Here is a 14,872-nt window from a genome sequence, read left to right as displayed (position 1 = left end):
AAGATGCAAGTCCTTCATGTTGGAAACCGGCTTCAACCTCAGGAATGAGACCTGAGAAAGCTCTGGGAGCAAGTCTTGGGGATGACTCTAGTAGAATTCTCGTAGAGTGACTACTTCAGGAAATGTGTTTTTGTTTGTATGGGATGTGGTGCCAGTTTCTAGGAGGTGTTTTAAACTGTGTGTAGATTGAGAAGGACAGCCTATCATCAATCCATGGTCTTATAATCCTCGGTTCTTATATCGCATTTAATCACACCCTAGGGGCATATCAAAGCTCTCAGGATTTTGTCCTGCAAGGTATGTGGGGCTATGTATTGAAGTATGAGACCTGTTCCTTTATAGCACAAATTATTTATTACCCCTGAAGCCTGATGACACTGTGCTACTAAGAACATATTGGAATACATCACACTCGGGGAAAACCTGCTGTTGGTGAAATATGTGTTTGTGGGGTGTTTATGACCATTATTAACGATGACATTTTCTATGAAGTAGTTCAAACTGAGAGTGTTTTAAAGGTTCAGTTCTGCGTAATTGATGAATTGTATTATCCGTGGTTGCAAAGTGTACCTTCTCATCTCCAAGTTTGGTTTTTGTGATCCTACCATGTAAGCCTGTGCGACGAGTGTCAAAGTGGCAACTACTTGAGGCGGGACTAGTCGAGTAGTAAATTTCACTAGCCGCCCAGCCGTCGATTTCACCAAACTCTTCCTAACTTAGGATTAATCTTAGGACTTAGAATGAGTTGAGTCCCGCATCCAAATACGTAGGAAGAATTGAACCCATCCTAAGTTAGGACGGGTTTATACTCGTCCTAACCAGAGTTAGGATTAATCCTAGAGTTTTGTGAAATCGGCTGCAGGCCTACTACCATGGTCTTCTACAAAGCTAATGCATGTATTGTAATATAATGTGAAATAAATATCATATCCATAAAATTGTGGTGCCCGAGGTAAAACAAAACTAAGAAAGGTTAAATGTTCATCTGTCCAAAACTTAATAACCCTGTGGTTGTATTTAAAATTAACTCATTATATGCAAATAGTGTGTAATTCCAGGGGAACAAAATAATTGCATTTCATTTTATATGTTTATAACATAATAGCTGTTTATAGAACTCCAAATTTTTATTGTTGAAAGATTATTTTCAATGTTATATGTATGAAAAAGTATACCATATAGTATACAAAATGACAGTATTCATGTTGTGTTACTATAGAAATATGATTTATCTTAATTGTTCTATTGTTAGAAATTTTGCTAAACTGTTAAAGTGAATATTGTTTATATGTCATTTATTCAAACCCAATTGATAATCAAAGTATAAAAAAGCTCCTATAACAGTTTGATGAAAGAATATTGCAAGTGCATCACACATCGTAAGCTAAAATACTGTAAACAAAATAAATAAAAAGACATTTAAGGTCAATGATCAGTGATCAACCAATGGCCAATTCAGGCCTGATACTTCACAAAGGCAATTACCTTGGTGCCCTTGAAATGCTTGGGTAGAAATTTATAATTTCCTCATAGGGTGCCCTTTGACGAGGAGAAAGTGCCTTTGTGCCCTTGCTCTTTCAAAAATGAAGCATACAGGGCTGCCAATTCAACCAAAACAGTGGTTTGTCACGAACGCGAAAGTTGCACCCCTGGGAGTCTGGTCAGTATACTGGGTGCCATTCAGGGGTAACTCACTCACTCAAGAGTTACAAAGACTATGGTGCCTAGTGATAATTGTTAGATTACAGACTAGACTGGGCCCCTGTCTTTATCCACAAGGATAACCTCGAAGAATGACGTCAGACGTTCAGACTAATAACAGACAAGCTTAATTCTATATTATGTAAATATACACCCAAACCAGTAATTGAACCATGTGCTCTTGTTAAGTTAGTACATAGAGGAAAAAAATTGTTGTATTTTTTCTCCCTCCATGGTTAGTAGTAGGACTTGAAATGAGCGGCCGGTGTGTTCGTGTTGAAAGAAGTAAATTTAAAACAATTTAGCAAGTAATTTTACCCTGTATTATTCTCCACAATAAAAGTATTCTAAATGTTACAGCCACTCTGAGATTATGATTGACCACATCATCAGGTTTTTCTCATCTGCGGATTGTTAAAGACACTGGACACTAATGGTAATTGTCAAAGACCAGTCTTCTCACTTGGTGTATCTCAACATATGCACAAAATAACAAACCTGTGAAAATTTGAGCTCAATTGGTCATCGAAGTTGCGAGATGATAATGAAAGAAAAGACACCCTTGTCACACGAAGTTGTGTGCTTTCAGATGCTAGATTCCGAGACCTCAAAATCTAGTTCTGAGGTCTCCAAATCAAATTCGTCAAAAAATGTCTTCTTTCTCGAAAACTACTTCAGAGGGAGCCGTTTCTCACAGCATTTTATACTATCAACAGCTCCACATTACTCGTTACCAAGTAAGGTTTTATGCTAGTAATTATTTTGAGTAATAACCAATAGTGTCCACTGCCTTTAAAATGGAAGAGACAGAATCTAACTAATCTAACAGTGTGTGTTCGGTTGTGAAGCTTTGTACACTTCTCTCGCCCAAATATTTATATATATAAAATTTTAAAACATTTGTGTGATGAAATGCTATATAGGTTTTACATGTTGTTATAGCACCATCCAGTGACATGTCGTTTAACTTTGAAGCTTTCTTCAATCCAAAGCAGAGACATTAATAACCAATTTAAGAGTATTGAATTTTGATTACCATAAATTACTTCTAAACATTTACATGTAATATGAAGTAATATTACTGATTTCTGATGGTTATTTCCTTGGTGAGATGACGTCATGTCTTTATGCAAGAACAACCGATGATGAAAGAAGTACCCAAAACAGACAACTCCAAATATTTTAACTGCCATTTAATTTGCTTCTCTTAGTTTATTTTGGTGCAGGGACAGACATCTATACAAATTATTGCATAATGACTAAATTGATAATGTTGATTAGAGATAACATTCTAGATTATAGATTCTTCGCAGATGTTCTGTGCATCATCTGTTCTCATATCTTCACAGCCAAACGTCTTATCTTGTGAAATGACAAGCCTAGTAGAACGTCTTAAAATGAGCTCTGCTGAAAATACATTCCATACTCATCTCACAGGAGTCTTAATTTGTAAAAAGTTGTATCTTCCAAAGTCAACATCTATTGTGAATAGTGATCAAATTTGTAACATTGTCTTAGCTGTTGGTTGGCAGGTCTGTTGATGCAGTTGAACTATTGGCGGTACAGCTTCCGGCTACGGCTGTTGCTAAGGGTGTTGCTAAGGATGTGTCACACTTCAACACATGATGACGTGGAAACCTAGCCGTAGCTGTAGCCGCCAATTCCAACACGGCCTATAAGGCTCTTTGTAACCCCAAATACTGCTTTCAAATGTGAATGTTGATAATGATCTGTAGATGTCTAACTATTTACCCCAGAAGGAAAACCTAAGATGAGTGTTGTTAGCATCCGGTACACTGACTCAAGTCATTGGCAAGTGCTCGTTTAGATGACATGTTTCCTGACTATACATGTACTACATTGTTGTTTCTATGACACGTTGGGTGTGTTCGTTCGACTAGCTTCCCTGGGTCGACCCGGTGTGTTGCGGTTTTTATTTCCAGGACAAACGTGGGTAACTATCTGCACACGTTCGTCCTGGGAAAAAAAAAAACGCCACACGCCGGGGTCGACCAAGGGAAGCTTAACGAACGTACCCAACATAGGCATCTTAAATTTTCACTGGTAATACTAGGTTCTTAGATTAAGCACTTTGTCAAACCCCTATGGCGTATTAAAGTGCTCAGTTTTGTTTTGCAAGGTGTGCAGAGGTATGTGTTTGAAGTATGAGACTTTTTTTTATATACAGTACCATGTAATGGTTTACAAGGTGCTGTGGAGCAATATGCTGCTGATCAGTCCAGAAACATCGAACCCCACACTCTGCTGATCAGAAACATCGAACCCCATACTCTGCTGATCAGAAACACCAAACCCCATACTCTGCTGATCAGAAACACCGAACCCCACACTCTGCTGATCAGAAACACCGAACCCCACACTCTGCTGATCAGAAACACCAGAGCTTGAGTTTATTGTTCTAATGACACTTTTTGGCCTGGGTATATCTCTTTGTAATTACAGGGATGAGAACATTTCGCAGGCTTTTCTCAGACAATTTCTCAGGCTCTTATCTGACTTTTTAAGTCTGTTTTGAAAACCAGCCCCCCCCCCCACATATTTTAAGAAATCCTCCCCCCTCCCACCACAAATAAAGAAATCCTGCTCTTTGATCTACTTCTCAAGTGCTTAGGATACTGTTCCTTATAGCACTTTGAAATCTGAACTCCAGGGGTTACTAAAAGGTGTAAATGCCATCATTTCAACATACCTCATAAGGACTCTCACCCCCCGGGGTGGATTTCACAAAGAGTTGAGGCTAGTCTTATCTCGAATTACTGGTCCTAACTTAGGACTACCCTTAATTTTTTAATATTTTCTAGGACTAGTCCTTACTCTTTGTGAAATCGACCCCTGGTATTACACTCGCACCAAACAACGCACTCATACAGTGTCTATCTTTCCTCAAAAGGGCTAATTATTTTCTCAGGTATGCAACTTTTCAGCTGATTCCCTCTTTTTCTTTACAAAACCATAGAAAACTGAAAAACCACTGGACAAAATGTTGAGTGTGATCGGCCAGTTCCTCTTTTTTTTTTTTTGCAATTTAAAAGGTGCATGTCTGTTTTCCTTATTGCTATTAAGCTTGCTTCAGGTTGTGGTGTGAATGCATCATTTAACCAGGGCAAAAGATATTCTACTATTTCAAATTATTATGTGTATCTCATAAATATTCTTCCCTTTTGTCTGATATTTTACTTGTCTCTATTTACTTGTTAAGGTGACATGATTTAATGTTTAATTTTATTCTTTAGAAACAGTAATTATCAGGTGCAATTTTGTAGTATAGTTATACTCTTCATGCAAACTTCCTATAGAAATTATATTGTTTTAATTTAAAAAAAAAACTGCTGATAAACTGCTGATGATCAGCAAAAAGGGAAAACAAAATAAATATACCTAATTAAAGGCACTGGTTGGACACTATATTGGTAATTACTCAAAATAATTGTTAGAACAAAAACTTACTTAGTAATGAGCACTTCAGAGCTGTTGATGAGAAATGGCTCCCTCTGAAGTAACGAGGTTTTTGAGAGAAGGGTAATTTCTCACTCAAATAATAAAATACTTCAGACCTGAATCCTTTTGTCATGCATTTGAAACCACACAAAGTTGTGCAACGAGGGTATTTTTTCTTCTTTCGTTAATCTCTTGCAACTTCAATGACTAATTGAGCACAAATTTTCACTTGTTATTTTATGCATATATATGTTGAGATACACCAAGTAAGAATACTGGTCTTTGACAATTACCAAAGGTGTCCAGTGTCTTTAAATAAAGCTGAAAGGAGAACAGATTGCTCATCAGGTTGTTAATGCTAAGCAAAAAAAAAGAAACCGGTTACTAGTCACAACCAATGAATTTCATTGGTAACTTGCTAGTATTCTGCTTAGTAGCATTCATGCTTAGTAGCATTCCATGAATCTGGGCCCAATTCTATAGAGCTGCTTAAAGCAGAAAATATTGCTTAAATTTTTTTTCTGCTGAGCAAAACTAAGCACGATACCAGTCACAGTTTGCAGATGTAAAATGGCATTTTAGCTGGTAAGCCTTGGCATTTTCCCATATACACAAGTTGTTTTCCTGTGCATTTATTTCACATACTTCAAAAATGGAATCAGATTCTTACGAAATTTACAAATTTTTCGTTTCAAATTTTCTTCCATCTTGATGTCTCTAGTGCTTCTGTTTAATGCACAATACCAATGATGTAGTTTTAACTAAGTATTTACTTTCACAAAATATTATAATAATGTACATGACATCTTACTGGACAATGACAGTTAACAGACAGCAGTTGTGTTTAATATGAAGTGGACGCTGTTTTCAAGTAAATAAATAAATAAACTGTTGCTATTTTTGACTGTCTACAGCAGTAATCTTTCTTTCACTTGTGCCAATCTTTAGAAACTGGGCCACTTTTCAAATTTGGCTCAACAATTTAAAAAAACACAAATGGGGATCATTGAGTCAAACATAATTAAAAAAAAAAAAAAACACAAGGGGTAAGTCTAACATTTTAATCAAATTTAATCAACCCTTTATACCCCTTGTGTTTTTCCTGAATTTTTCGACCAAATTTGATGAAAATCCTGGAATAACCCCTTCAAGTGTTTTTCATCTTTTTTGCCTTAATTTTGATAATAAATGCTTGTGCTGATATTATTTTCTTGGGCCCAAATTCGATAGGAATAGTTGCTACTCCCGCGAAAGACCTTTCCATTGTTAATAATCAAACCCACTGGTTGGCATGGACGGCCGAATGTTAGCAAAACACTCAATCCTGCTAACGGATGTTTTAACCAAATTCAACATTTTCTGCAAACTGTCAACTAAATAAAATACCTCCCATGATTGGTTAGGTTTTTTTCTAACAAGTGCGATACTATTTGAATGAGCAATGAAAATGTTAACCTGTCTCACTCTCAAGGAAACGTCACTATTAACACCATGCATGAAACCACGTTTTAGTGATGTTTGGAAATACAACAATAAAATCATGTAGACTTTTATAATTTGAATTAATAAAGTACATTACACACACAACACGGCCCCTTCGAGCCCCACCCCATATTTAACGTGGTTTCAGCGCCAAGTTCAAATGCATTTTCCTCCAATGAAGTGGTATAACCCGTTAGATTTGAGCAGTTACATAAAGTATATTAAAACATCCATTTTCAACACTGGGTTTCTGGTCTCTGATCAAAATTTAAATAAGGGAATAAAAGGGTAGCGACGAGTTCTTAAACTGCCGTTTAAAATCGGCAGGGTCGTGGCCGTGCGATAAGGGTCCGAGCCGAAGGCGAGGTCCTTTGTCGCACGGCCATGACCCTGCATGGTTTTAAACGGCAGTTTAAGGACGAGCCACTTCTGTAACTCTTTTATTCCCATTCATAAATGTTATTTTGGATAAAATGCGTAATAAAGTATGAAACTCTGCAAAACTTATCCGTTTACCGACGTCCTTGAGCTCTGTACGTGTGTTGCATTTTTATGACTGAGACATTTTTTTTTCGGAAATGCATTCGTGCACGTAGGTATGCATCTAAATGTATCCGAAAACAACTGGTTTGAAACAGCTCCAGCTGGTCATTATCAACCGTTTAAACACCGACGCGCTCTCCACCAATAGGAATAGCCAAACTTATGAATGTTATATAGGCCTAACCACTCTTTGCCAATCCTGTTATAGTTAGCGTGCGCAATATCGAAGCACCGTATCCGTTTATGACCAGATGGAGCTATATTTGCATATCAAACTGAGAAGATCATATCAGCACGAGCAAATAAACACTCCTAAATAAATATAAACTAGACCATTATCCGTGTACTTTAATTGGGATGTTTTCTGAGGGGGGATGAAGTGTCTGATCACATATCAGTTTATACCACTCAGTCAATGCGACAGAGGTGTCTATATATACTTCAAACTGGGCCAGTTTGGTCCTTGCTCTTTGGTTTTACCTTATATCTCTATGGTTTCACCACCATTATGTGGACATTGATCCAAAATATGTGTTTATGGAAGTAGAGATCTCGACAAAGTGATAATGTCTGATGATGAATCGAGCAGTGTGGAAGGGTTGCTCCTGTGTGCCAAGGTCGGTGATATTGCAACCTTTAAGAAATTGCTCAGGGAAGGTGATGATGTACTACAGAAAGACAAGGTAAACATTTTAGTGTATGGCTTAGTTTGTGTCTTTGTACTTATCGGCTTAAACTTTCACACCTTAAGTTGTCATTAACTTTGCTTTATTTTTACATGACAAAGTAGTTGTTTTTTTTAAAGCTACTTCGCTGTGCTCATATCGCATGAAAAATAGTTTGGTTTTACGCCAGGTGGCAACTTATCTGCCGTAAACTTTCTCACCTAAAGTTGTAGTTTCTTTGCTGTCTTTGATCTGTGTGTCAGTTTTCATTCGGACTTACTTTCCCAAAATCAGCATCATTCTCTTGCATTCCATGCAGACGAAAGAATGTATCGTATTCATTTCTCGTACAAGTCAAATTCACGTGAACAAGTATAATCCTAAAATTTGTATATTGCTATACTTTGATATTACTTGTGTAGTACTAGACCTCTCAGAATGTTTGATAGCTGTTATATTTAATTGTATAAAAATATGGGCTAGTTCGGGTATGCTTTCCTAAAGTCAGCAACATTCCTTTGCATTTCAGACGACATAATATACGTTATGGAATCAATTCAATTCAACATTCAATTCAGTTAAATTCAACAACATTTATTTCCATTTCACATCTCATGTGCCGTTATCATACAAGCATGGAGGAATCCTCCATGATACAAGTGATGATTTACCTAAAACAGAATACACCGTGCTGTTACGTAATAGTAGGAATAGAGCAGAGTTATCGAGAAATGGAGGCATGCCTATAAGCGTTTGCTTGATTTCGGAATGTTAAATCGCAGACAACGATACTACAAGTCAAATTCACATTAAAAAAAAAAGTATAATCCATTCACGAGTCAAACAGCACAAAACTAAACGCGACGTTGTGTCTGCCCAACTAGCTATCATTGTTTGACAACTCCCCCGACTGCCTAGCAATAGTCAAGTGTCTTATCAATATACTATCATCCGTATCTAGGAAACGAGAAACACGAGTTGCATCCACTGTAAACTTTATCATACACCTATACACTCCACAAGACGAATGCAACCCGAAGGTAGACAAACACACGTCGTTTGATATCGCCTGTCATTGACAGTGAGACGAATACAAAATGGAGCGTCTTGCAAAACACTACCATTGAAGTAATGGTGTGTGTTTGGGTCAATCGCACAACGTGATCGATTATCAATCTTATCGCACCACTGAAATGGTGGCTATTGAAGGCCACATATTAATTGCAGCACTATATTCTGGAGTCGGCAGAAAGTCATTTTCAGGCCGGTATGCTGTGTTTTTTAAGAGGGCAAGGGCACCAAGACATTTCCTCCTTTTAGTAAAGGGCACCCTAAGAGAAAATTGTAAATTACTACTAGGAGCATTTCAAGGGTACCAAGGCAATGACCAGGGGGCATTGAGACAATCGCCTTCATTGTCTCCGTGAAGTTTCGGGCCTGAATTTGTTGGAAGTCAATGTTAAGTCACAAGTCACTTTTTTGCAAGCCAAGAAAGTCAAGTCACAAGTCAATGCTGAAAGTTACAACTTACCAGTCAAGTCACACTAAAAAAAAATATTGCGATGCGAGTGCAAGTCACACATGACTCGAGTCAACAACTCGGAAAGACGGCAACACAAAATCGAGCCCCAATTCTTCTAAAAATGATCTTTTAGCTATTTGGGTTTGAAACATGGAGTAATCTATTAGGTTTTTTATGCCATCGTGCTTTTTGCCTTTTTGTTTTGCAAGCGACTTCAGCAAAGGCCAACTCGGAAAAGTTTATGCAGTTTGTAAGTGTTCGAAAACATGGGAACACAATGTGTTAAGTTTCCGTTGCTTAATCAAATAGTTACCAATAGGCAAATTTCTTTAGTTTTGTCTCTTTGAAGAACTCAACAAAGGTTGTTGGACTTTGCCCCCTTTTCCATTCCCAAAGATTCAGGATAATTTCAAAGCTTTCTTGATTCTCAAGAGCAGTATGCCGACTATAAAAGAATGTTTCCCGTGCCCTGGTCAATTGAGGCTAAATTTTCCTTCACCAATATTTTGTATTTTTAACACCTTATATCTCTCTAAATGCAAAAGAGTGAAAAAGCACTCTTTGAAGAGCCATATGAGGGACATCTCTTTTTCGAGTGGTCTTCCACTCCTTAGTTTACATCTTTTTGAGTGATTTTTCACTCTGTCCTGGAGTGAAACCCCTCTAAAAGAGTGAAATAACCACCACTCTTTTTAAAGAGCCATTTGAGGGACAACTCGAAATCTAAAGAGTGGTGTTTTTCACTCTTTTACATTTAGAGAGAACGTCACCAACTACGGGTAATATTAGTATGACTGCATTTTCGGAATCGTTTGAATGTTCTTCTAGTAGTATAGTTTATTATTATTATTTTTTTACGCAATACTTATTTTCAGATGAGGAGGGAAGTTAGATTTGGCATCTGAGCATACTTTGAAATGAAATGAAATGTTTCTCAAAATGTTTCATAATATCGAAAGTTGGTGTTAGGCGTCTAACCAAAAGTTGTTAAAGCCATTATTTTAATTTCTTCCCTTTAACTCTACAGGACGATCGCACTGTGTTACACTGGGCAGCACAGAGCGGGGCAGTTTCCATCATTATGGCCGGGGTGACTAAAGGTCTAGCATGGCACATTGATTCAAAGACCAAGGTAAGATAAAATCACAAGTCAAAAACTCAACTTTTCATTTTCATTTCTTTTATTTTTTCCCAACACACAATTTAAGAATAAGTAATTCATTATTATAATTTACATATAGTAATTATACGAAAATATGAGGACATTAGGATAGTCAGTGTCCAGTGCGTTTAACTGCTACAAAACGTTTTGACATGAGTTTGTTTTACTGGTCAGAGATAAATGAAATGGTTGAATTATCCATAGTTTAAATGTTGTGTTTATGTTACAGCGTGGACTGACACCATTGCACGACTCCTGCCTAGCCGGTAACATCAGAGCGACACATATGTTGCTGGCACTGGGAGCCGACATCACCACCCAAACCAAGGTTGCTCAAAATTTAGTTCTAAAAAAAATCAGTTAACGGGTTGTGATAACCAGCGTATCAATTTCTGGCCATGACATCAACCCCTGTATACTCAATGAATGAAGAAGTATATGTGATAAAATATACCCGTATAAGTTTTAGCTTAATTAACTTCAAAAGGGAAAATCACAGAGCAGGGTTTTCAAGAGAGTCGCATAAATGTTTTGTAAAATAACTCGTTTTGTGACATACAAAAAGTACCCAAACCCTTTAAAATTCTTTCTGCCAGTGCTAGATTTGTTGATCGGAACATTACCATGATTATACATGTCTTTAATTTAAATGAATTCACTAATTCGTTTCCGATGTTGTACGATCTTGTAGGAAGGTTACACACCGTTGCTTTGTGCTGCAGGCAACGGCCATTGTGAAGTAACACGTCTTCTTGTGGGTGCTGGGTGCGATCCCAACAAACTCATACCGGTGAGTGTGGTAGGCGCTTTGTAAAAAATATGTTTTCTTTTGATTTAAAGAGACACATTGCCTTGGATCGGGCGAGTTGGTCTTTAAAAAAAGTTTGTAATCGTTTTTAATATATAAAATCTACATATTATGGTTGTAAAGATGTTTTAAAAGTAGAATTTGAACGGTTTTCCCTTTACTTTGTGAACTAACATGGTCGGCCATTTTGTGCCCGATGTGCTGCTATTATGATAATGGTTGTTGTTGTTGTTGTTTTTGTTTTAGCCAATTGGTGTAAATGCTGTTCATATTGCAACGTGGACCGGACAAGCTGATGTACTTGAGGTTTTGTTACAACTTGGCGCTAAAGTAGACGAAAAGAGCAAGGTAAATGATGACCGTAAAAATAGCCTCCAAGATCGGACTGACCAATGACTTGATCTCTCTTGAAGTGGGCCTCCACCAAATTCACCATTAGTAGGGCACCTGCATTAGCCCTCAAAATTTGAAAGTCATGGTCCGCCCCATATCATTTCAGATTTCATGCAAGAAATAAGACATTTTTTAGTTAGATTAGCAGAATTCCACCATCGTAGTCATTGCCCCTGGTCTTGGCCTAAGTGCCCCTTCAAAAGTTTCCCTTTGACTTTAAGATTTTCCAATTGAGGTGCCCTTTGCAAAATGGGAAATGGTCTTGTCCTTTCAAAGATAGATGAAATTGCAGGGGTAGTCGATCAAACTTGAAAAGAATGTTGCTTATTACTTAAACCATCAAAACTGAAAGAGAAAGAGACTGGATATGTAACTATATTATTTATATCTCTTCGAATGCAGGTCGGTAAAACAGCCATGGAGTTTGCTGAAGAGCAAGAACACACAGAGTGTATTGAGACCCTACAACAATACATTGCTAAGGTGGGTTGGTTATATAAGCAAGGAGAGAGTGAGGTATGAACGTGTTGTGGGTACGGACCACTCACCTTTACCCAAGAGTTGATGGGTTAAAATGCAAACTTGGTTCGAACTTCCAACTTGCATAATAATAAATGAAAAATTTGCGCCATTTTCAACAACAAAAAGAAAGAGAAATATGAAGGGCCTATTTTCGTCATTGTTAACAGTTTATCATATCTTACTTTTTATTTCTAGACCCAAAGCACCCCGTCTGCATCAGTTGACGAATCCAAAATACTTAAATCAAAGATGAAAAGGGCCGAAGACAAGATTCGAACCTACTTCGAAGACAAGTTAAAGGAAGAAATCGGTTACTTTGAGAAGCAGCTCCAAGATCAACACGAAGAGGATGCCACATTAATATTGAAGCTTCAGACTGAGGTGTCGAGACTACAGACCATCCTTGGAAGGGAGCAGGCACAGCTTGTCCGGGGTTCACCCTTAAGAAGCCGAAGATCGGACATTATTAATTTGAATAGGATCCCCTCGTCTGGAAGCAAGAGACCTACGGGGATTACGCGGCAGAAACGGTTGAGCGAGGGTGACGAGACAGACAAGCTATCCCGCCAAGAGTCCTCGGATAGTCCGGAAAGCAACAATGAGGAGGATCGACCGGAACCATCAGGAGTTGAAAGAGTCAAATCAGCTAAGAATAAAAGTATGTCCACTCTAGTCGAGGAGAGCTCACGCAAAACAGACTCGATGACTTACCTCAGAAAGCAAGGGATGGACGAAGTTATCCCTCGGGCGGGGAGTTCGGGAGCGCTGATTCTTCCTAACAAACCCCTAATGTCACGTCGCAACCGCGTTATAAGCGTCGATACTCCACCCACAAGCCCCACTATCCTAACCCCACCCGAGTGTCCATTTTCTGCTGAGATGGCGCCCTCTACCTCAAACGCATCAACCTCTCGTGACAATCTTCAGATCGTGGAGGTGGACGCACCAAGGACCAGGCGAAAGAGCTTGACCATGCTGCTTCGGCCAATGTTTCAATTTGGAGACAGTAATAAAGGCGACCGGACGAGGCGACGGAGTGTGGCTACGACCATGCCAATCTCTCCCCCTAAGGACACCAAACCAGAAAAGAAAAGTAAGGGACTTTCTTTACTTCAGAGACCACTGCCGGGAATTCAGGCAGTTTCTGAAAAAGCAGAGTTGAGCACGCAGGAGTTGAAATGAACTTTGACATTAACGAAAATGAAAAAGATAAACTTTTCAGATGGAAATTTTTGCGTTGAAAATAATAGTATTAGACTTTTGAGTTATAGCGGGCACTGGGAGTGTGCTGTTTGGAAGTTTGGGTCAGACAAATTACCCAAACCTAATGTTGGGTCAGACAAATTATACCCAAACCTAATGTCTTGTAACTTTGTATCCGCCATATCTCAAAAAGGCTTATTGGTGAGCAGCATTGTTTTGTTGGGAATTTTTTTTAATTTTTTTTAAAAAACGATTTTGTTTTTGTGGTAGGTTCAAACATGCGGTGTTGCATTTTTGAAAACTCCCTTTTTTATAGACTTTTACAATAATATTTCTTTTGTTTGGTTAAACATCGAAGATAGTTTTGGTTCATGTAATAATTGACATTATTTTATACTATTATATTATGCACTTGGGGTTTATTGTTGCACGTATATCTTTGCACATTACATAAGACAACTTTCACTCAACCATGCACTATCACTCACTCTCAGCTTGAATGATATAGGGCCAAGATTTTGTAATAATTATTGTATTGAAAAAAATATTGTAGGTAAAAGTAAATTCTTTGTAAAAGGGGCACACAACGCCAACAGCCGCTAGTCTAGGTTCCTAGACCATTGGTGTTGCGTGGTCACACCCAACCAACGTTCCGATTATGCACGGCAAAAACTGTACACGCTTGTAATGAACGAACGCTAGCGGGCGCTCTGTTTCTCTGATTTCCGGATCTCCCCACAGGAAATCAGAGAAACAGAGCGCCCGCTAGCGTTCGTTCATTACAAGCGTGTTCAGTTTTTGCCGTGCATAATCGGAACGTTGGTTGTGTGTGACCACGCAACACCAATGGTCTAGGAACCTAGACTACCAACAGCCTTGAGTCAAGGCTAAATTAACTATAACTTATTAGCCTACTGCATATGAGGTAATTACTCAAAATAATTATTACCATAAAACTTGATTACATGTAATGGGGAGATGTTGATAGTACACAATATTGTGAGAAACGGCCCACTCTGAAGTGACGTTGTCTTCGAGAAAGAAGTGATTTTCCACGAATTTGATTTCGATACCTCAGATTTCAGGTCAGGTCTCGAAATCAAGGGCGCGGGGGGGACTTTTGCCTCTGAAAAGCAACTGATGAACGCCCAAAAGATTTACACATGGTGGAAATCACCAATAATTTCACTATGTAGTATATTTTTAATGCTTCTCACAAATAGAAGTATATTCTAGCTACGAGAGAGGGTAAAATAATATTGATGGGAATAAAGCCCGTTTGGTTAGATAGAGCACGTCAGGTGAGGGCGTCCTTTCACTTCATTGCGTTCGTCGCTGCACTTTTATTAGGCCGTGTCCGAAACGACGACTTCGGCTACAGCTACACGTCTAGATCAGCGCGTCTACACTAC

At 38.3% G+C, this 14,872-nt stretch overlaps 1 protein-coding gene across 1 annotated transcript; it reads left to right on the top strand.

Annotated features, from left to right (window-relative positions):
* The first annotated feature begins 7,751 nt into the window (after positions 1–7,751).
* On the top strand, positions 7,752–13,439 carry LOC117291341 (homeobox protein Wariai-like). The gene is made up of 7 exons (XM_033772985.1): positions 7,752–7,868; positions 10,400–10,504; positions 10,764–10,862; positions 11,226–11,324; positions 11,589–11,690; positions 12,138–12,246; positions 12,478–13,439. Exons 1-7 carry the CDS (start codon positions 7,752–7,754, stop codon positions 13,437–13,439), a joined length of 1,593 nt encoding a protein of 530 aa, XP_033628876.1.
* The last annotated feature ends 1,433 nt before the right edge of the window (positions 13,440–14,872 follow it).

This window comes from Asterias rubens, chromosome 6, assembly GCF_902459465.1.
Source record: "Asterias rubens chromosome 6, eAstRub1.3, whole genome shotgun sequence".
NCBI classification, from domain to species: domain Eukaryota; kingdom Metazoa; phylum Echinodermata; class Asteroidea; order Forcipulatida; family Asteriidae; genus Asterias; species Asterias rubens.
The sequence above is the reverse complement of the archived record's forward strand: the minus strand, read 5'-3'. Positions and strand labels throughout refer to the sequence as shown.